Source organism: Macaca thibetana, chromosome 7, assembly GCF_024542745.1.
Source record: "Macaca thibetana thibetana isolate TM-01 chromosome 7, ASM2454274v1, whole genome shotgun sequence".
Lineage (NCBI taxonomy): Eukaryota > Metazoa > Chordata > Mammalia > Primates > Cercopithecidae > Macaca > Macaca thibetana.
Genome location: NC_065584.1, coordinates 133960556 through 133983311, shown reverse-complemented (window position 1 = coordinate 133983311; position 22756 = coordinate 133960556). Strand labels below are relative to the sequence as shown.

General features: G+C 34.4%; 2 protein-coding genes across 3 annotated transcripts in view; both read left to right on the top strand.

Annotated features, from left to right (window-relative positions):
- Positions 1-22756, top strand: part of COPS2 (COP9 signalosome subunit 2) — a 495307-nt gene that overhangs the window by 18905 nt on the left and 453646 nt on the right. The gene's annotated exons all lie outside the window — the stretch shown is intronic.
- FAM227B (family with sequence similarity 227 member B) overlaps positions 1-22756 on the top strand; it is a 283220-nt gene that overhangs the window by 10870 nt on the left and 249594 nt on the right. For both annotated transcript variants that reach the window (XM_050797198.1, XM_050797197.1), the window contains exons 3-8: positions 1806-1859; positions 8399-8630; positions 10245-10312; positions 19075-19110; positions 19898-20002; positions 21298-21396. In XM_050797198.1, coding sequence (XP_050653155.1) covers positions 1806-1859; positions 8399-8630; positions 10245-10312; positions 19075-19110; positions 19898-20002; positions 21298-21396 — 594 coding nt within the window. The remainder of the gene's footprint in view (positions 1-1805; positions 1860-8398; positions 8631-10244; positions 10313-19074; positions 19111-19897; positions 20003-21297; positions 21397-22756) is intronic.

Here is a 22756-nt window from a genome sequence, read left to right as displayed (position 1 = left end):
TCATTCTCTCTAGCTCTTTTTATTTGTCTGTTTGTTTTTTAGAGAGAGTCTCGCTGTGTCACCCAGGCTGGAGTATAGTGGCACAATCTTGGCTCACTGCAACCTCCGCCTCTGGGGTTCAAGCGATTCTCCCATCTCAGCCTCTCGAGTAGCTAGGACACCTGGCTACTTTTTTTGTGTTTTTAGTAGAGACGGGGGTTTTACCACGTTGGCCAGGCTGGTCTCTGGCACTGTTTACCTCAAGCAATCCACCTGCCTTGGCCTCCCAAAGTGCTGGGATTACAGACGTGAGCCACCATGCCTGGACACTCTGTTTTGTTTTGTTTTGTTTTACTTTTTTTTTCTTTTTTATGGAGATGGGCTCTTGCTGTGTTGCCCAAGCTGGTCTCAAACTCCTGGGCTCAAGCAGTCCTCCTGTCTTGGCCTCCCAAAGTGTGCTGGTATTAGAGGCATGAGCTACTGTGCTTGACCCTAAACTATATTTTTGTACCCATTGACCATACCTACTTTCCCCTCACTTTCCATTCCCTTCCCGGCCTCTGGCAACCATCATTCTACCTCTATCTCCATGAGTTCAATTGTTTAATTTTTTAACCCTCACTGAATACTCATTTTCTATAATGGTTGTCACATACACTGTTTATCTTCTTCTTGTATTATCAGTTATATATTTTCTTATACTCATCATATATTTAGATGAATGAAATATCCCCCAACTCAAATATGTAATTATTTTTTAGAAATTATTTTCTAAAACATGAACATGTGATTCTGTAATCTTGACCACTTTATATATTGATATGAAATATGTGTTTTAATAAATAAAAATGTAATACAATCTTTTCAGTGATATCACCATGGATATTAGGGCATTAGACTTCTAAATTCTTCTTATTATTGCCTTCTCACTAGATTTTCATTCTCTAGAAGTATTTTTATTATTTTTCAAGTACCTATACATTTCTGACATTCATCTACTCATTTATGCTTTCATTTATGCACATTGCAAGTACTTATTATGCATTGACTATGAACCAGCCACTGTGTGAAACTGTGATTGCACCATAGTTTCTGTCCTCATAGAGATAATCTGCTGTATGTTACCATGGAGAAAACTTTGGGGGATAAGAAAGGCTTGATGGACAAAGTGACTTTTAATTTGTTATTTGAAGTAAGAGTTAAATAGGCCAAGAAAGGATTGGAAGAAGAGGGTTTGGGAAAGGGAGACTTCTAGGCAGAAGAAAGAATGTAGGCAAAGTCTCTAAGGCACAAAGGAGAAAGATGTGGTCTGGATTAAAATTAGTTTGTCTAATGTTGAATACATTTGAAATCACAAAGAATACTAAAATGTGACTTTTTTCTATTAGACTGGAACATCCAAACATTTAAATTTATTTTAACTATGTAACTAGTTAACTTTTTAAAATACTTTATCAGCAAGAACATATTATATTTTTGGCTCTGGATTTATTATAGAGCCTATCCATGATAGCCCAAAATATCTTGGAACTCTTTTAGGAATCTGAAATGAGGACCTTAAGCAAGATTCATGTGGAGTTTTTCTCTAGGGCTAGTGTATAAGAGGGAAGCCTATTATAAAAGTTGGTTTGGAGGCTAAGAATTTAAACATTTATGTGTGTCCCTTTTCAAAGTGGAGGGATGGTACAAAGTGAACATTTTATGATATCTTCCTGCTCTAAAAATGATAACTTAGAGTATTTTTTCATTTGAGTAAATTATTTGTAAATATTATGAATAGTCTAGTGAGTTAATGCCAATAAACAATATTGATATTACTTTATTAGAAAATGCAAGAACCTCCAAAGAGCATTGAAGAATTCTTAAAGTTTCAAAATTGGGTGAGTAGAGCATCTTATTTTCTGTGCCAATATATCATTTTAAAATATCAGTTATGGAGATGTAGAAGGCTTAGAACAAACTTTAAGACTAGAAATTTCTGAAATATGTTTCAATGTGGAAAGTGTGTATATAAATACTTATGTCCTTTGAGTAGGCTGTATGTTGTAGTCTTTCCCTCTTGTCAACATTCTATTCTCTTTTTCACATTAAAAAAATTCTAGCCCTATACAGACATTTCTATATACTTTTGTTAATGTAAGATTTTTGTCTTATGTATTTACACCTTAAAGAATATCCAACAATTATGCTTACTTACCTCATTTATTTATGCACCACACCTGAGACAGGTAATTTGTAGAGGTGTTACATCAATATTCCCTGATTATTGAATCAGAGTGAAAAATTCAAAATGTGTTTTCCTGTTGAAAGTTCAGTTTCCATTGTTATGTTTAATTATTGACTTCGCCTGGAGTTTTGGACTCGCTAAGTCTTCCCTTGGATCCATGCACCTGCAAGTGTGAAGGTCATATTTGTTTTGCATTGAGGAATGTCAAGTAAGGGTCAGAATAAACATGTCAGTATAGAAAACAGAGAAAAGATGGCTTTTTAATGAGGTATGTTTGTATTTTGAGTGGATTGGAATATAAATAATCTACATTTATTTATGCTTAAATATAAATAGTGTTTGCTGTGATTAAACTGCTAACAATGTAGTTTCGGAAATATCTACTTTTAAATATATATTTTCTGTTTTTATATTTGTTTAGATAAGATTTTTTTTGTTTTGTTTTTTTTTTTGGTTTTTTTGTTTTTACTTTCAATGTTTTGGGAAAGGATTGCGCTTGGATGAAAACATTCCTAGTTACAAAAGTTTGCTTCAGTCACATGGTGTAGCTAAGTATGTTGAAATACTTTTAGGACAAACTTTTTGTAACTATTTTTGATTTAAATAATGATGCAAATGTGCTGCAGCCTAATGACAATGTTTCAGGACTTTTTAATGTTTTAAGTTTTAAGTTAAAATTAAGCTAAATTCAGCAAATAATGGAGACTGTATTATTATACATGTTTGAGGACCTATGATTTTAAATAAAAAATTCTAATTATTTGAAGTAGTAAATATGTAATCCCTGTGTTTAAATTGAGAGTGATACCAATCAAATCAAGATAATAGGTTTATGCCAGCTCTTCACTAAATATAGGATAAAACCAAATCAAACCATGTCTTATTAATAGTATGTCAGTAGTATCATCTTTGTATGCAAAGGACATATTTATATTTGTATTCAAAGGCTGTATTTATAGCCTTCAATTTTTATCAGATAGCATTTGATAAAACAACATATCCATTTGTATCATTTTGTCATTTATAGGTTTATCTGTAAATCTTTTCTTATTGTCTGAATTTCACAACCAAATATTCACATTCTGTAGTTATTTTTTATGGTTTGAGTATGTTTATACGTTGCCAAACTATTGGATATTTGAAAATATTCAGGAATAAAATCACTAGATGTTTAATTTTTTGTTTGCTATACAAAGTCTTTGTCTAATAGACGATGGTAAAAAAGTAATGACTGCTGGCCGGGCGCGGTGGCTCACGCCTGTAATCCCAGCACTTTGGGAGGCTGAGGCGGGTGGATCATGAGGTCAGGAGATAGAGACCATCCTGGCTAACACGGTGAAACCCCGTCTCTACTAAAAAACACAAAAAAATTAGCCGGGCGTAGTGGCGGGCGCATGTAGTCCCAGTTACTCCGGAGGCTAAGGCGGGAGAATGACGTGAACCTGGGAGGCGGAGCTTCCTGTGAGCGAGATTGCGCTACTGCACTCCAGCCTGGGTGATAGAGCAAGACTCCGTCTCAAAAAAAAAAAAAAAAAAAAAAAGTAGTGACTGCCATGAATTCATTTAAGAAATATTTTTGAACACCTGCTATGTGCCAGGCACATAGATGCTTAAGATACATCAGTGAATAAAAACAAGCAAAGATGCCTGCCCTCGTGGAGCTGTTATTCTTTTAGAATTGAAGCATATTATTAATCCAAGCTCTGCTATTAACTAGCATTATAACAGTACTTGCAACCTACATGTTAGCTACTGGTTTCTCTTGTCTTCTACTTAATCTTTTATCATATCATCTAAAGTCTTCTCTTTTTTGCCAGTTCCTACCATTTCTATCTTTTTTGGTAATTTTAATATTTTATATCATCTACTCTCTTTCACCTCTTCCTATCTCCTGTTATACTTCCGTGTTATCTTTTTATCTTCAATTGTTTTTATCCTCTCATTTCTCTGTTGATCATTTCCCACATTCCCTTTACTCCATCACAATTCTGTTTCTAGTTTTATTTTTATAAAAATATTTTTATAGTTTATTTTTATAACTTCTTTTTCCACTATTGTTGTATCAGTGTCAGCTCTCTTACTTACCCTATTCATTGACTCGTTTAGTTATTTCTGTTCACTACCCACTATTTGTGCAATATTTTTCTGGACACTGGAGTTACAGCAATGAACAAAGACAAAAATTTCTACTCTTATGGAATCTGTATTATCTTCCTCCTTTTTGTCTCATTTCTCTTTACTATCACACTTTAAAAAACTCTTTTTGGTTCTTCAAGTACTAAAATATTGATTCCAATTTCTTCCATATTTATTTATTATACTTTTTATTTTTCGTGTTATTTATTTCTGACTACCTTTTTTCTGTGTCCATGCAACTTTTATCTGGTAGAACTTTAATTCATCTTCTCTTAGTTCATCAATGTTAATTTTTGTTAACAGGCCTGTTAGATTTGTAATCTGTATCTGGAGAGTACTCAGATCCATGCTATGATTTTTCTTAGAGGATCAAAATTATTTTATGATAGAGAAAATAATTATTTCAATCCCATTCTCTTTATTGAGGGAATAGCCTGATTTATTTGCTTATTTGTTTATTCATTTATTTATTCATTAATCCATTTAAATCCTTATATCAAAGCTTAATATAAGGGAAGAAGAGCTAAATAATAGTCACTTTTCCTACTAATTCTAGTCATGCTTCTTATTTCTTACCTTTTGTTTGATACTTCAGCATTGTCTCTTGGGCTTTGGGACATGGGTGAAGATTTAACTATATATTCAATAAAAAAAATTCGTCTCTAAACTCCACGAGAGCCCTTTTGTCTGTCTACTCTCCCTTCTCCATCTCTAGTTTTGTATTAGCATATAATAATTTGTGCTTCTGCCACTGCCATAGTTAATTGCAGTAATTAAAATAAACATAACAAAGACATAGCCAGTTCTTGCTTCACTGACCCTGTTTTAAATAAGATAAATGTTCTTCTTACTTATCAGTAAGGACCACAGTACTATAATGTAGAATTTAACTCCATAGGGAACAATAACTTCTAGTCCAATTCTTTTGTTCCTTTGGGATTTGAATACATTTATTTACTTTTAATTAATATAATCACCATAGACTCTGGATGCTCATACTCTAGTAGTAGTGTTAATTTCCTTTCTGGCAGTATGAGCTGCCTGACATCTCATCTGCCTGTTAGCTGCTAGTTGACTCAGTTTGCCTTTTTAGGTCTGGCCACAAAATTTATTTTTCAGATAACACTCTATTCAAGAGGTATCTTACTGAAGGCAAAATATAAAGGAATAAGGAAGGAAGGTAATAGAGAAATGAAATGGGGAAAATAGATTATGATCTGCTATAAGATATGATCTACTTCAATATAATCATCTGGTATCCATTTAATAATACAGCCACAAAGAATTCATTAAAAGAATTTAAAAATCACCTTCTTTGTATTAATGGCTTTGGGATACCAGTCAATCCCTTGATTACCTGGGTAATGTAGAGAAGACAGAGTCTCATCAGCCTTGTAGAATTTCTGGAAACTTTATTCAGCTCATAATATTTCAATATCTTGGGAAAAAGGATTGTGATATCTCAAGCCTGACATAAAGAATACATTTTCATAAAGATTTGTACATATTATAACATCTTTTCAAATTCCTTTTAGCCTCTTCCTACTCTCTCAACTCCCCTAACAACAGCAACACATGACTCATAAGGACTATGTTTTCAAAGTATCTGCCATTCTAAATTGACAGTGTTTGTCTTCAGGGATTTTGCCCTGTGACCTTTTCTTATTCTTCAAAGTCTTTTAAATTTTTGACACAATTTTCCACATTTCAATGCTGGAAAACTTTCCCAAGTGGCTATGTGTCTTATTTAAGATACACATTTACAGGATTTGAAAGAGGGCACTTACGTATTTATATAACACTCTTTTTTTCAAAATGACAGAGGGACCTTTTTGGAAAAGTTTTCCAGTGTTAAACACTGGGTATTATTTTCATATCTTACTGTTAGCACAGTTAATAAATGAACACGTGTATGATGAGTTTAGGATTGCTTTTAAAGGAAGAGAAAAGGAGATGGCACAGCCCTAGGTGGGTTTGAAATTTCTGATCTGCAGGCTTCAGATTTCTTCCTCTTAAGCTAAGTCCCCAGTGTATTTTACCCAAACTCCATTGCAGAGTTTCATCCTACACAAGTCTCCCACCATTCCAAAACGTATTCTCATTATTCATAAGCTTTTAATTATGTTGACTTTCTTTGTTTTGCTATTATTTGATTATATTAAAAGATCTTATACTTAGATTTGCAAATATTAATGTTGTGGTTCCACTTCCCTTCTTCTCTTCATTTCCCTTGTTTCCCTTTGATTCCATCTCCTTCCTTTCCTAAACAATTTAGTATTAAAGCTATTTGGCGGCCACACAAGGCAGGCTTCCACATTGAGAAAGAAGGGTTTGCTGTGGTGGCCCTGAGCAAGATTTCTGAGTCCAACAATGGTGAGGAGGATGTCCATGTGACACCACAGGTATCAGAATCCAAGGGAATGATGATGATATTCATACATAAAGGGAGAAGAGGAAGGTAGCCTTCACTCTGATGTGGGAGGTCAGAGATCAAATGGGGGTAAGGAGGATGTCCTCGCAGAATTGGCAACCTGACATGGAGTATTAGAGCCCAAGTAGTATGAAAAGGGTATCCACGTAGGGAAGAGTCTGGGAGCAAATATGAGAGATTGGTTACATAAAAGGATTGATCAAATGAGTAAATATATTAAAGATAATGGCAGCTAGGTTTTTAATTGTTAGGGATGGCAATTATAATATGGAAAGAGAGAAAACTAGAATGGTTAGAATTGGAATTAGAGGCATCAGTGTGAACTCATGGCTTTGAATATATAAAAGTAAAAAAAAAAAAAAAAGAAAAAGAAAAAGACTGAGGAGGAATGACTCCAGGAAGATGGCAAAATAGCCTTTATCCCTTTGCAGAAATATCAATTTGAACAACTATCTTTGCAAGAAAAAGACCTTTATAAGAGCTAAGGAATCCAGCTGAGATATTACTAGCCTTCACTATATGGGAGTCCTAGGCGTAGCACAGAAATAAGAAAAGATATCTTGAAGAGGTTAGGAAGGACATTTTCAAGTTACCAAGCAAGGGCAAAACAGTGTGGAGGGAGATACCTTTCATGTGGGAAAGGGAAAGGAGAGTGAACTGAGCACATAACTTTGCCATGGATCCCAGCTTATGTAAAAAATAAGCCAGGCACCAAAAGGAAACTGTGGCATGACCTCACTTATAAGTGCAATGTATAAAAATGGAACTCATAGGAGCAGAAAGTAGAATGGAGTCTTACTGGGGCTTGTGAAAGAAAAGGAGAAATGGATTAAAGGGTGGGAAGTTTCAGACAGAATAGATAAATTCTGGGGATCAATTGGTCAGCATGATGATCATAGTTAATAATAATGTATTGTGTACTTGAAAATTGCTAAAAGAGTGGATCTTAAATGTTCTCAACACACACGTTAACTGTGCGAGGTGATGGATATGTTAATTACCTTTTTGGCAGTCATTGCACAGTGTATACATTTATCGAAGCTTCACATTGTGCACCATAAATATTTAAAATTTTATGCTTTAATAAAACTAGAAAATAAATGAAAATAAATTAAAATTATCTCTTCTAATCTTCTCCCTTCGCATCCCCACAGATACTATGGAACAGTCGTAGACTGAAAGGGACCAAAGAGACATGAAGTCAAAACCTAACATTTTTATTCTGAACTAGATTCTTTTGCTATAAAGGGCATAATTGGTTCCACTGAAACTTGAGTAGAGTCTTTGTATTAAATATAAATAATGTATCAGTGCCAATTTCCTGATTTTAATGGTTACATTTATTATGTAGGAGAATGTTTTTGGTTTTCGGAACTATACACTGAAGTTTTAAAGGATGATGGGCTATCATATAAGCAAATTATTCTGAAATGATTCAGGAAAATAGTTTTAGTAAAGCACTTGTAACTTTTATGATGTTTGTGATTGTTTCAAATTTTTAAAAAGTAATTTAAAAACAATTCTGTGGAATAAAATCTCAATTATAGCTCATTGGTTTTGAACTCTATTATTTAAATTCATTAAAAATGACTTAAGCTGTATTCTCTCTTTCACATTTTTTGCAGGATTATTGGCCAAGGGAAATCCATTTTAGAGATGATGATGAATGGTCATGTACTCTGAAAAAAATAAAAGAAGATAGTTCATTTGTTTCAATTTATACACACCTATGGGAAAATGTTCCTCGAATATTTGAAGCACTTTTGATCATGGAATCAAAATTAAAGGAATATTCACTTATTTTGCAAAACCACACCTCTAAAATATTTAAGTGGAAAAGCATGATTTCTGAGACAAGTGAGCCTTATTTATTTTTATCTTTTATAGAAATGGAGTCTCACTATGTTTCCCAGGCTGATCTCCAAATCTTGGCCTCGAGTGATCCTCCTGAGTCACCCTCCAAAAGTGTTGGAATTACAAGCATAAGCCAGTGCACCTGGCCCGTCCTTATTTTTTGTATTAGTAAAGTAATGGTTGGTCAGTTGTGTGTGTGTGTGTGTGTTTGTGTGTAATCTCATAAATAATGAAATTCCAAGGTATAAAATAAATTTTAAAAATATCTTATTTTAAAACCTCTTCATTTCAAAATGGTTCAATACAGATTTTTTTAGTTGAACATAAATATGTGGTTTCAAAGGAAGCATTACTAAAACAAAGCCTTAAAACAGTTGTTAAACTGTTAAGCTTTTGTTAAAGTGGAGTGGAGGTACAGAGTATTACAAAAACAGGAGAGCAAGATTGCATCAATTAATATTCCTACTGGAAACAAACATATCAGCAAGGGTCAGGATAGAACAGAAATATCTAAAACTGAAAGTAAAAGGGGTGATAGTTAACCTATACGGGCTCGCAGGCTAGTTTGTAGGAGTCACTGGTATTCACTATGGAATAACTGCATGAATGACAAAGCGTACAGCAAGTAATGATAATTTTTACTTTTTGATATTTGTATAACATTTTTCTTATCTAATTGTATGAGCATTTCCAGAATAGTTTTAAATACTTATTCTTGTCTTATTCTTGATTTAATGGGCAAATTTGTCATATAGATGTCTTGAAAATGATATTAATTGTACTTATAAAGTATTTTTAGATATCAAATTAGATTCATTATGTTATTTTCGTATTTAATATTCTTTTTTGGACTTAGATTTGTGTAATTCTGAAGATGTGTTTAAATACACTTCAAAATTAACTTTTTAAATTTTTGTATTTAAATTATACATTTTTAAAATTTTATATTTTTAATGTATAAAAGTTATATATAGCTTCTGTGTATGTATATATAAATACACACACATATATATATCTTGTATACACACATACAGACATCCGTGTGTGCGTATAAATTCATCTCGTAATGAAATAAAATATCCACAAACAAAGTGTGAACATATCCTTTTATATCTTCCTCCTGTTTTCTAGAAAAGGTAATGTTTTATATACGTATTGTCCTCAATATGTAGATATCAGAACTTGGATTCAAGTCTATCTAGGTTATCTGACTTCAGAGCCCCACCATATTGTCTCACTGGGCCATGCTCCACAGTACTGCACTTTATTGAAATTAAGGTGACCATGAAACAACCAAGTGTAAGTGGCTGAGCTATTTGAAAAATGTGGACTTTTTTAGGAGAGAGGGGTTGACGTAAAACTTTAGACATAGGAGTAAGTGCCACAGACATGTTAGTTGGAACATGGTATTTCAGAAAAATGAAACAAGATATACTTTATATAATAATTCCAATTATTAATTCAGCTAACAGTGTGTATTAACATATGCTTATCAAAATTGCTAATTGATTTCATTGAATAATTTTGTATATAATTTATTTAAAGTATTTAAAATTTTGTTTATTTTTAGAGGAGGTACATATATATAATATACTGTGAATTCTTGTTTTCTTAAAGGTTCTTATAGAAAATTGGAAAGATATGGGGAATTTCTAAACAAGTACCATAAGAAAAAAAAGATAATGGTAATGTATCTATGTTTTTATCATCTTTGAAAATTGGATTTTCACAGAAAATATAAACACTACATTTCCACAGATGAACACTGATAACATTTTTGTAAATGTCCTTTTAGTCTACTGTTACCAATCTATCATCTATCTCTATGTTTTAAAGATAGCTGTGCTTACCTTCTTTTCATACTCAGTATTATTGAGTATTGGCATCTTCACATAACTACAAGTTATTTGAAGACTTATTTCAAGGTATACTATTCCATTTTTTGGTTATTTAATAATTTATATCATACTTAGTAGTGCAGGTCCCATATCAGCCCCCTTCTTTTGAAAATTAATTCTTTTTGATGACCTTTAGATTACTTTGCCAATTTTAAAAATCTTTGAGATTTTGATAAAAATGGCAAGTCTTTTGAATTACTTTCAGATACTTAGTCTTTTTAAAAATATGTTCTAAAATTATATAATGTTAGAGCTAGAAAAACTGTGTGTCACCATTGGTCTAGCCATCTCATTTAATGCTTTATTTTTAAAAATTTAACTTTTATTTTCAGTTCAGGGGTACATGTGCAGGTTTGTTATATAAATAAACTTGTGACATGTGGGTTTGTTGTACAGATTATTTTGTCACCCAGGTGTTAAACTTAGTGGCCATTAGTTATTTTTCCTGATTTTCTGCCTCCCCCTGCCATCCACCCTTCAATAGGCCCCAGTGTCTGTTGTTCCCCTCTATGAGTTCATGTGTTCTCATAATTTAGCTCCCACTTATAAGTGAGAGTATGCAGTATTTGTTTTTCTGTTCCTGCATTAGTTTGCTAAGGATAATGGCCTCCAGCTGGATCCATATACCTGCAAAGGACATGATCTTGTTGTTTCTTAGGGCTGCATAGTATTCCATGGTGTATATATACCACATTTTCTTTATGCCGTCAACCACTGATGGGCATTTGGGTTGATTCCATGCTTTTGCTATTGTGAATAGTGCTGCAGTGAACATATATTTACATGTGTCTTTATGGTAGAATGATATATATTCCTTTTCGAGTTCTTTCAGAAATCATCAAACTGCTTCCCACGGTGGCTGAACTAATATATTCCCATGAGCTGTGTATTATAAGCATTCCCTTTTCTCTACAACCTCGTCAGCTTCTGTTATTTTTTGACTTTTTAATAATAGTTATTCTAATGGGTGCGAGATGGTATCTCATTGTGGTTTTGACTTGCACTTCTCTAATCAGTGATGTTGAGCTTTTTTCATGTTTGTTGGCTGCATATATGTTTTCTTTTGAAAGTTATTAGTTCCTGCCTTTTGCCCACTTTTTAATGGGGTTATGTGCTTTTTTCTAGTTAAGTTCCGTATGAGTTTTGGATATTAGACCTTTGTAAGATGCGTAGTTTGAAAATATTTTCTCCCATTCTGTAGGTTGGTTGTTTACTCTGTTGGTAATTTATTTTGCTATGCAGAAGCTCTTTAGTTCAATTGGATCCTATTTGTCAATTTTTGCTTTTGTTGCAATTGCATTTGGCATCTTTGTCATGAAATCTTTGCCCATACCTACGTCCAGAATGGTATGACCTAGGTTGTCTTCCAGGGTTTTCATAGTTTTGGGTTTTACATTTTGATCTTTAATCTATCTTGAGTTAACTTTTGTATAAGGTGCAAGGAAAGGGTTCAGTTTCAATCTTCTGCATATGGCTAGCCAGTTATCCCAGCACTATTTATTGAATAGAGAGTCCTTTTCCCATTGCTGGTTTTTGTTGGCTTTGTCAAAGATCAGATAGTTGTAGATATGTGGCCTTATTTATGGGTTCTTTATTCTGTTCCATTGGTCTATGTGTCTGTTTTTGTACCAGTTCCATGCTGTTTGGGTGGCTGTAGCCCTGTAGTTTATAATAGTTTATAGTTAAGTAGCATGAACAGCTTTGTTGTTTTTGCTTAGGATTGTCTTGGGTATTTGAGCTCTTTTTTTGGTTCCATATGAATTTAAAAATAGCCTTTTCTAGTTCTGTGAAGAATGTGATTGGTAGTGTAATAGGAATGGCATTGAATCTACAAATTGCTTTGGGCAGTGTGGTCATTTTAATGATACTGATTCTTCCTGTTCACGAGCATGGAATGTTTTTCCATTTGTTTGTGTCATCTCTGATTTCTTTGAGAAGTGTTTTGTAGTTCTTATAGAGATCTTTCACCTCCCTGGTAAGCAGTATTCCTAGATATTTTTGTGTGTCTGTGGCAATCGTGAATGAGATTATGTTTCTGATTTGGCTCTTGGCTTGACTGTTGTTGTTATATAGGAGTACTAGTGATTTTTATACATTAATTTTGTATCCTGAGACTTCGCTGAAGTTGTTTATCAGCTTAAGGAGCCTTTGAGACTACGGGGTTTTCTAGGTATAGGATCATGTTATCTGAAAACAGGGTGTTATGACTTCCTTTCTATTTCTGTTTGGACTTCTAAAAGGATGTCTATTGGACTTCCTTTCTTTATTTCTTTCTGTTGCCTGATAGCTTTGACTAGGGCTTCCAATACTATGTTCAATAGAAGTGGTGAGAGAGGGCATCCTTGTCTTGTGCCGGTTTTCAAGGGGAATGCTTCCAGCTTTTGCCCATTTATTATGACATTGGCTGTAAGTTTGTCATAGATGGCTATTATTATTTTGAGGTATATACCTTCAATATGTAGTTTAATGAGAGTTTTTCACATGAAAGGGTGTTGAATTTTATCGAAAGCCTTTTCTGCATCTATTGAGGTAATCATGTAGATTTTTATTTTAGTTTTATTTACGTGATGAATCACATTTATTGATTTGCATATGTTGATCCAACTTTGCATCCCAAGGATAAAGCCTACTTGATTGTGGTGGATAGGCTTTTTGATGTACTGCTGGATTCAATTTGCTAGTATTTTGTTGACGATTTTCGCATCAATGTTCATCAAGAATATTGGCCTGTAGTTCTCTTTTTTTGTTGTATCTCTGCCCGGTTTTAGTAATAGGATGATGCTGGCCTCATAGAATGAGTTAGGGAGGAGTCCTTCCTTAATTTTTTGGAATAGTTTCAGCAGGTATGGTATCAGCTCTTCTTTGTAAATCTGGTAGAATTCAGTTGTGAATCTTTCTGGTCCTGGGCTTTAATAGGTTGATAGGCTATTTATTACTGATTCAATTTCAGACCTCATTATTGGTCTGTTCAGGGATTCAGTTTCTTTTTGGCTCAGTCTTGGGAGGGTTATCAGTTTCTTTCAGATTTTCTAGTTTATGTGCACGGAGGCATTTATAGTATTCTCTGATGGTTGTATTTCTGTGGGGTCAGTGGTGATATCCCCCTTATCATTTCTTTTTTATGTTTTTGCAAAATGAAAGCAAGTTTATTTAAAAAGTAAAGGGATGAAAAAATGGCTACTCCATAGACAGAGCAGCCCAAAGGACTGCTGGTTGCCCATTTTTATGGTTATTTTTGATTATATGCTAAACAAGGGGTGGATTATTCAAGCCTCCCCTTTTTAGACCAAAAAGGGTAACTTCCTGACATTGCCATGTCATTTGTAAACTGTCATGGCACTGGTGGGAGTGTAGCAGTGAGGATGACTTGAGGTTTGTCACTCTTGTCGCCATTTTGGTTTTGGTGGGTTTTGGCTGCCTCCTTTACTACAACCTGTTTTATCAGCAAGGTCTTTATGATCTGTAAACTTTTGTTCTGACCTCCTATTCCCTTATTATTTCTGATTGTGTTTATTTGATTCTTCTCTCTTTTCCTCTTTATTAGTCTAGCTAGCAGTCTATTTTGTTTATTAAAAAAAAAAAACAAAAAACAGGAGTTGTCCTGGATTTGTTGATCTTTTTAATGTTTTTTTGTGCCTCAGTCTCCTTCAGTTCAGCTCTGATTTTGGTTATTTTTTGTCTTCTACTAGCTTTGGGGTTGGTTTTCTTTTGGTTCCCTGGTTCTTTTAGTTGTGATGTTAGGTTGTTAACTTCAGATCTTTTTTGACTTTTCGATGTCAGCATTTAGTGATATAAATTTCCCTCTTAACACTGCCTTAGCTGTGTCCCAGAGATTCTGGTATGTTATATCTTTGTTCTCATTAGTTTCGAAGGACTTCTTGATTTCTGCCTTAATTCCATTTTTTTTTCCCTAAAAGTCATTCAGTAGCAGGTTATTCAATTTCCATGTAATTGTATGGTTTTGAGTGAATTTCTTAGTCTTGATTTCTAATTTGATTGCTGTGTAGTCCAAGAGACTATCATGAATTCAGTTCTTTTGCATTTGCTGAGGAGTGTTTTACTCCCAATTATGTGATCGATTTTAGAGTATTTCCCATGTGGGCAATGAGAATGTGTATTCTATTATTTTGGAGTGGTGAGTTCTATAGATGTCTACCAGGTCCATTTGACCCAGTGCTGGGTTTAGGTCCTGAATACCTTTGTTAATTTTCTGCCTCAGTGATCTGTCCTAATACTGTCAGTGGGCTGTTAAAAGTCTTCCAGTATTACTGTATGGGAGTCTAAGTCTCTTTGAAGGTCTCTAAGAGCTTACTTTATGAATCTGGTTGCTCCTGTTTTGGGTGCATACATATTTAGGATAGTTAGGTCTTCTTGTTGAATTGAGACTTTTACCGTTATGTAATTCCCTTGTCTGTTTTGATTTTTTGGTTTAAAGTCTGTTTTGTCTGAAATTAGGATTGCAACTCCTGCTTTTTTCTGTTTCTCAGTTTCTTGGTAAATTTTTCTCCATTTCTTTACTTTGAGCCTATGTGTGTCATTGCATGCAAGATGGGTCTCTTGAAGATAGCATACTAATGCATCTTGGTTCTTTATCCAGCTTTCCACTCTGTGCCTTTTAATGGGGGCATTTAGCCCCCATTTACATTCAAGGTTAATATTGATATGTGTTGATTTGATCCTGTCATCATGATGTTAGCTGGTTATTATGCAGATTTGTTTGTTTGCTTTATAGTGTCACTGGTGTATGTACTGCAAGCAGGTGCAGCCAGGCTGGGGCCCTGGGAGAGGCCAGCAGACCATGGGGTGCCCAAGATGGACTGGCCCCATCTTTTGGGCAAGGTGACCTTGTATAGCTCAGGTCTGACAGTTCCTCTAGGGCTGTCGTCTTGTTGTTAGTTGGTTATTATGCAGACTTGATTGTGTGGGTGCTTTTTAGTGTCATTGGTGTATGTACTTAAATAATGTTTTTCTGGTGGCTAGTAACAGTCTTTGGTTTCCGTATTTAGCACTCCCTGAAGGACCTCTTGCAAAGCAGGTATGTTGGTAACGAATTCCTTTAACATTTGCTTATCTGAAAAAGATCTTATTTCTCCTTCACTTATGAAGCTTAGTTTGGCTAGATAGGAAATTCTTAGTTGGAATTTCTTTTCTTTAAGAATACTGAATACAGCTGGGTACAGTGGCTCAGCCTGTAATCCAGCACTTTGGGAGGCCAAGGCAGGTAGATCACGTGAGGTCAAGAATTTGAGACCATCCTGACCAACATGGTGAAACCCCATCTCTACTAAAAATACAAAATTAGCTAGGTGCGGTGGTGCATAATCCCAGCTACTTGGGAGGCTGAGGTAGGAGAATCACTTGAACCCAAGAGGGGGAGGTTACAGTGAGCCAAGATTGTGCCACTGCACTCCAGCCTGGGCAACAAGAGCAAAACTCTGTCTCAAAAAAAAAAAAAAGAGTTCTGAATATAGGCCCCCAATCTCTTCTGGCTTGTAGGATTTTTGCTGAAAAGTCTGCTGTTAGCCTGGTGAGGTTCCCTTTGTAGGTTTACCTGCCCTTCTCTCTAGCTGCATTTAATATTTTTTCTTTCGTGTCAGCCTTGGAGAATCTGATAACTATGTGTCTTGTGGATAGTCATCTTGTATAGTATCTCACAAGGGTTCTGTCTGTGTTTCCTGAATTTAAATGTTGGCCTCTCTGACGAGGTTTGGGAAATTATCATGGATGATGTCCTGAAATATGTTTTACAAGTTCCTTTTCTCTCCCTCTTTTTCAGGAACACTAGTGAGTATAGATTTGATCTCTTCACATAATCTCATATTTCTCAGAGGTTTTGTTCATTATTTTTTATTTATTTTTGTGTGACTGAGTTATTTCTGAGAAGCAATCTTTGAGGTCTGAGATTCATTCCTCAGCTTGGTCTATTCTGCTGTTAATACTTGTGATTGTATTATTAAATACTTGTAGTGTGTTTTTCAGCTCTGTCAGTTCAGTTTGGTTCTTTCTTAAAATTATCATTTCAACCTTCAGCTCCTGTATTGTTTTATTGTAATTCTTAGATTCTTTGGAGTCGGTTTCAGTTTCTCCTGAATTTTCATGATCTTTATTTCTAGCCGTGTTCTGAATTCTTTGCCTGTTATTTCAGTCATTTCAACCTGGTTAAGCACCATTAGTGGAACTAGTGCAGTCATTTGGAGGAAAAAGACACTTTGGCTTTTTGAATTGCCAGAGTTCTTGTGCTGATTCTTTCTCATCTGTGTGGGCTGATGTTCCTTTAACTGTGGTGTAGTTTGAGTGTAGTCAGTTGACTTTGTTTCTGGATATTTTCAGAGGGCTGAGACTTTGTCTTGGGTGTTTTTTTGTAGCTGAATTATTGTCGTTAGTGTTATTGGGAAATGTATTTGCACAATATTTTTAGTATTGAAGTTTGGGATGTGATTCAGTAGATGGTGCTTAAACATACTGGTTAGTAGCTAGGCACTTGCTCAGCCAAATGGTTCTTCTGTATTTCCTCACATTTACAAGGCATGCTCCTTTCAAAGAAGTTTTAAAATTCTGACTACTTAATTTTATCAAATGACTTTTCAAAATCTATTGAAATGGCCTTTAGGTAAATTATACTAACAAAAGTTTTAATAGTTATTCTTTTTGTTAATATAAAAGTTTTATTGGATTTATCAATCAGAATTTTAACATGTATTTATATTTTTGTGGTCTCATTTTTCAGGTTATATGACCAAAAACTATGGTTTTTGTTACTGCAACTCTGCTGCTTGAAAACTTCCACTGTTTCTTTTCCTCCTGCAGAATAAACCTTGGAGATTAACCTTAACATTTAATTAAATCTGACTTCATTTTTTTTATTGATACATAATCATTGTACCCATTTATAGGGTACATGTGATATTTTGATGCATGCATGCAATACTAGCTGTACTAATTTACATTCCCACCCTAAATAACTATAGTATTATAAGAACTTTTTAAGTGCCCACATATTCTCTTTCTGTTTCTCTTCATCCTTACTAGCTTAGGTTGGTTCTATTTGCTGTGTTTTTTGGTAATGCAGTATCCCATTTTCCAACTTGGATAAGATGATGTTTCATTGTGGGTTTGACTTGCATTTCTCTGATGATTTGTGATGTTGAACATTTTTCATAGGCTATTTGTATGTCTTCTTTTGAGAAATGTATATTCAGATCCTTTACCCACTTTTTGATGGTATTATTTGTTGTTTATTTTTGCTGTTGAGTTGTTCTAGTTCCTTGAATACTAATATATTCTGGATATTAGTTTCTTATTAAATAAATGGTTTGCAAATATTTTCTCCCATTACACAGGTTGTCTCATCAGTCTGTTAATTGTTTCCTTTGTTGTACAGAAGACTCCTATTTTAATATAGTCCCATTTCTGACCCCATCTTTATTGATCTATAACTTTCAAGCACATAGCCTTCTTTTCAATCATATTTGATCTCATTTTTCCTAAAAAGTCTCTCTTTCTTATTCCTGTGTACACTTTAAAAAATGAGAATAATATGATCCTCTTTCTGGAAGCAATACATCATTCTTTCCAATTTGTTTTATATGTCATATGTCATCTCCTTTCTAAAATATGTGTATGTGTAATATGTGTATATGTGTGGTATTGTGTGTGTAAAACTTACCTGTAAGCTTAGTTATTATTGGAGTAAGTAAGAATGTGGAAATTAACCTGCTATCTATGTCTGTCTATAGTATATGTATATTATATATGTTTTATATATATATAAACATGACTAGATGATGAAAAACTAATCTATGTGTATAAAGCAGTGTAGTAGACATTAAAATTTGCCACCCGGATTCCCTTTCAAAGAAGGATCTGTGCTCTAGAGGCTAAGAGTTCTGTTAAGGGACACCCTTCAACTGTCAGTCCCTTCATTGGTTTCCTGACCTCCAGAGAACTTCCTTTTCTGAGGAAGCTTCTTTCCAGGAACCATCCAGTGACTGCTCAAGTTGGAGCAGAAAGGCTTGGCTATTTCAGTCCAGGGACAACTATGATCGGTACTTTCAGCTCTAGAACTCTTCTTCGAGCCAGTTGTGGCTATTAGGCCTCCATCATAGCTAATTTCTCCATCTGCCCAATCCTGCCTCTTCCCTTGACTGCCAAAGGCATTGATTCCAAAGGCATTCGCAATAAACATTCTGAACACTAAACTTCCCCGGAGAGTCTATTTCCCAGGAACCTAACTGTAATAAGTAGTTTGTTTATTACAGCCCTTATCTCTATTTGTTTTGTTTGTGTATGTATCTGATTCCGTTTTTGAACCATAACTAGTTTGAGGGCAAGGGTCATCTTTGAATTTCTGGTATTAAACACAGCAATAGTATTTTAGGCCTCTGTAGGAAAAAAAAAAAAATATATATATATATATATATACACACACACACACACACACACACACGTATCTATATTTATCTATGCATACTAATTAACTGAACAAATTTACTAAATGTAAAATTTCTTTAATTTAGAGTTTTAAAGATTTTATTTAAAATGTTTTCCAGCTTTCAGATGAAATGGAGACAGAGAAGAATATAGAGGTACTTAAAATTTCTGTTCTGCCAGATTGTATATCAAGTGTATTATGTAGGACTAAAATAACGTTTACAACAATATAAATATAGCTCTAAATATAGAGAGAGGTACCAGAGGAGAGGGTTGGAAACAGGTATAGAAGCTTTCTCTTTCTGCCTAGTCTTTATTTATTTATGTGTAGTCTAGCTAAAAGTCTTGATCATTTGAGTTTATGTCAAAATTAGTTCGGAAATACAATTTTGTTTTTATTTTAGGTATGGCATATGAATGTACCAGGGTTTTTAATTTCAGAGAAGCAGAACATATGAAGGTTTTTCTTTATTTTTTGCAGGGGGTGTGGGGAATGGAGCCTCACTCTGTGGTCCAGGCTGGAGTGCAGTGGTGCAACGCTGGCTCACTGCAACTTCTGCCTTCCAGGTTCAAGTGATTCTCCTGCCTCAGCCTCCCAAGTAGCTATGATTACAGGTGCATGCCACCATGCACAGCTAATTTTTGTATTTTTAATAGAGATGGAGTTTTACCATGTTGTCCAGGCTGGTCCCAAACTCCTGACCTCAAGTGATCCACCCACTTCAGCCTCCCAGTGTGCTGGGATTACAGGCGTGAGCCACCATACCCTGGCCGAAGGTGTTTCTTTGATGGGATATATAATTTTTAGTTAATTTAGTAAAAAGAAGTAAAATAATTATGTTAATGAGTGATAGTTAAATGTTGGTCTTCTGTAGTTATACAAGTCTACTATATTGAGAAGAGTGAAATATTTACTCTCCTGTTATATTTTCCTCTTTCTAGGGTTGCAGCTTCACAGGATTCAAAGCAAATGAACTTACTAAGCTACCCAGACATTTGGATGCTGAACGAATTTATCTTTTTATTTTAAAAGCCCATAATTTTGATGTATGTAAATATTTCATTTTATTGTAGGATAAATTTTGACAGTATGATTTAATGAATCAGACCTATATTTAAAGCTATGAGAAATTAAGTGTTTAGCAAGATTTGATCCTTTGGGCATTAAATTTGGCAGGAAAGACAAGTGATGTGTCTAACCCACTGATTACCAGAAAAGAATGTTTTAAACTCTGTGTTACTGCTTTGGGACCCTGAGGTTGCTAGTGTACACTGGCTTGGCATGTAACCGTAACAGGTGTGTTTTCCTTCTTGTCTGTTCCTGCTCTGTCAGCTCAGGATGTTTTAGCCTGATCATTTTTGATCCTGAAATAAGTTGTAAGAGCCCTTCTTCACAACCCTTCTGGGTGTTTCTTTTGAGTCTCCAAGTGTCTGTGGGAATTTTTGGGTAGTATCCCTATAGGGTAACCAAACAATGGGAAACTGCAGGTGTTGGGAGGTCATTAGATCAATAACCAGTGAATACCAGGGCTAAAATGAGGATAAGATGGTTACCTGGTAAAACTGGTCATTTTGCCCTCCATGATTAAATTATCCATGATTAAATGGATACATTGCCATTTAATCCAATTTTGATTAATTGTTTGCTTAGAAAGAACACTAGACAGGCTCAGGATAGGGGCTTATTGGAATAGAAGTCCATGATTGTTTATATTTGTCCTCAGTGGAAAAGGTGGAAATAATGGCATGAATCTTACATGTTTGCTGTTCTTGGTTTTCCTTTCAATATCTACTAGCCAAATATGGTTATTGAGCATATGAAATGTGGCTAGTATGAGGAGCTGAATTTTTTATTGTATTTCTTTTAACTACTTTATATATAAACCTAAAAACTAAATTTCATTTAGTTATTAAAATGCTTTTAATTATGCTTGGAACAAAATTACAAACATGTATTCTATGAAGTCTAAATATTAATCTAGTACTTCTGATGAAAATGTACTGTTCAAGTTGAGATATGCTATCAAAAATATATACCATATTTCAAATGCCTAGTACCAAAAATGGAATGCAAAATATTTTAATAATTTTTATAAAAATTATGTGTTGAAATATTTTAAATATATTTGATTAAATAAAATGTCACTAAAATTAATTTCACTCTTTACTTTTTTAATGTGACTACAAGAAAATTTAACATGTATGTGGCTCATGTTAAATTTCTGTTGGACAGTGCTGATCTGTAAGCATTGAAAGCATACTCTTTATAAAACCTATTTACATTAACATGTTTTGTAATATATTTTAATCTCCATGCATCTCTCTTTTGTTTTTTTCCATAGGAAAGAGTTTTTAAAATCTGGAAGACTCATTTTCTCTCAGAAGCCTCCATTGCTCTTTTGCATGACTCCTTTTGGTGGTGGTTTCTCCATAAGTTCAGGGTATAGTGATTTTTAAAAATTTCTTTTTAAGTTGATTTTTGGCTTAATTAATTTTTCAGTAGAGATAAGTCTAGTACAAAAATGCTTTTCTGGATGCAATTACAGAGATGAGTTTTTGAGCATTCCACACATTAGAAATCCTATTTGAAGTCTAGAGTTCTTTCAGAGGAGTTAAAACTTTAATATAGATTTCAAAAGATTCTGGATCTTTGAAATTAGACTTCATATATTACATATATCATAATATATATCACATATTATATAATTAGAGTCTAAGTCAGATTTTTAATCAGAAGATCCAGAATTAGAAGGGTGAGAATTCTGATTAGGATTGAACAGATAAAGAAGGTGTATTAGTCTGTTTTCACACTCTTATAAAGAACCACCTAAGACTGGGCAATTTATGAAGGAAAGAGATTTAATTGACTCACATTTCCACATGGCTGTGGAGGCCTCACGAAACTTACAATCATGGTGGAAGGCAAAAGGGAAGCAGGCACCTTCTTCACAGGGAGGCAGGAAAGAGAGAAAAGGAGGGGAAAGTGCCACACTTTTTAAACCACAGATCTCATGAGAACTCACTATTACGAGAATATCATGGGGAAAACCATTCCCATGATCCAGTCACCTCCCATCAGATCCCTCCCTCAACATGTGGGGATTATAATTCAAGATGAGATTTGGTTGGGGAGACAGCCAAACCATATCAGATGTGGTATCTGGGAATCAATAAGAGAAGAAATAAGCAGCACATGAAACTGTGTTTTACTAGAAGAATTTCAGTAATAATATTATAATACCCTTAATGTTCTAAAAAATAGCTCTTGGGACCTTGACTACAAAAAAGACAAGTACCTGGAAAGTGCATCATTCCCCTCCAAACAACAATAAAATAAAGACATTTAACTTATAAAGTCAGTTTTTTTTTTTTAACCCATCATATAAAGTAGATTTCAAAGCAAAGAATGTTACCACAGATAAAGAAAGTAATTTTATAATGCTGAAGTGGTCAACTCATCAACCTGACTTAACAATTCCAAGTATTTATGCACCTAATACAAATGCTTCAAAACACATTTAATAAAAACTTGTAATACTTTAAAAAGAAATACACAAATCAATACGTATAGAGACTTCAGTCCCTTCTTTGAATAGTTGGTAGAATATACAGAAAATTAGTAAGGTTACAGAATGATATAGAAGGCTTGGCCGGGCGCGGTGGCTCAAGCCTGTAATCCCAGCACTTTGGGAGGCCGAGACGGGTGGATCACGAGGTCAGGAGATCGAGACCATCCTGGCTAACACGGTGAAACCCCGTCTCTACTAAAAAAATACAAAAAACTAGCCGGGCAAGGTGGCG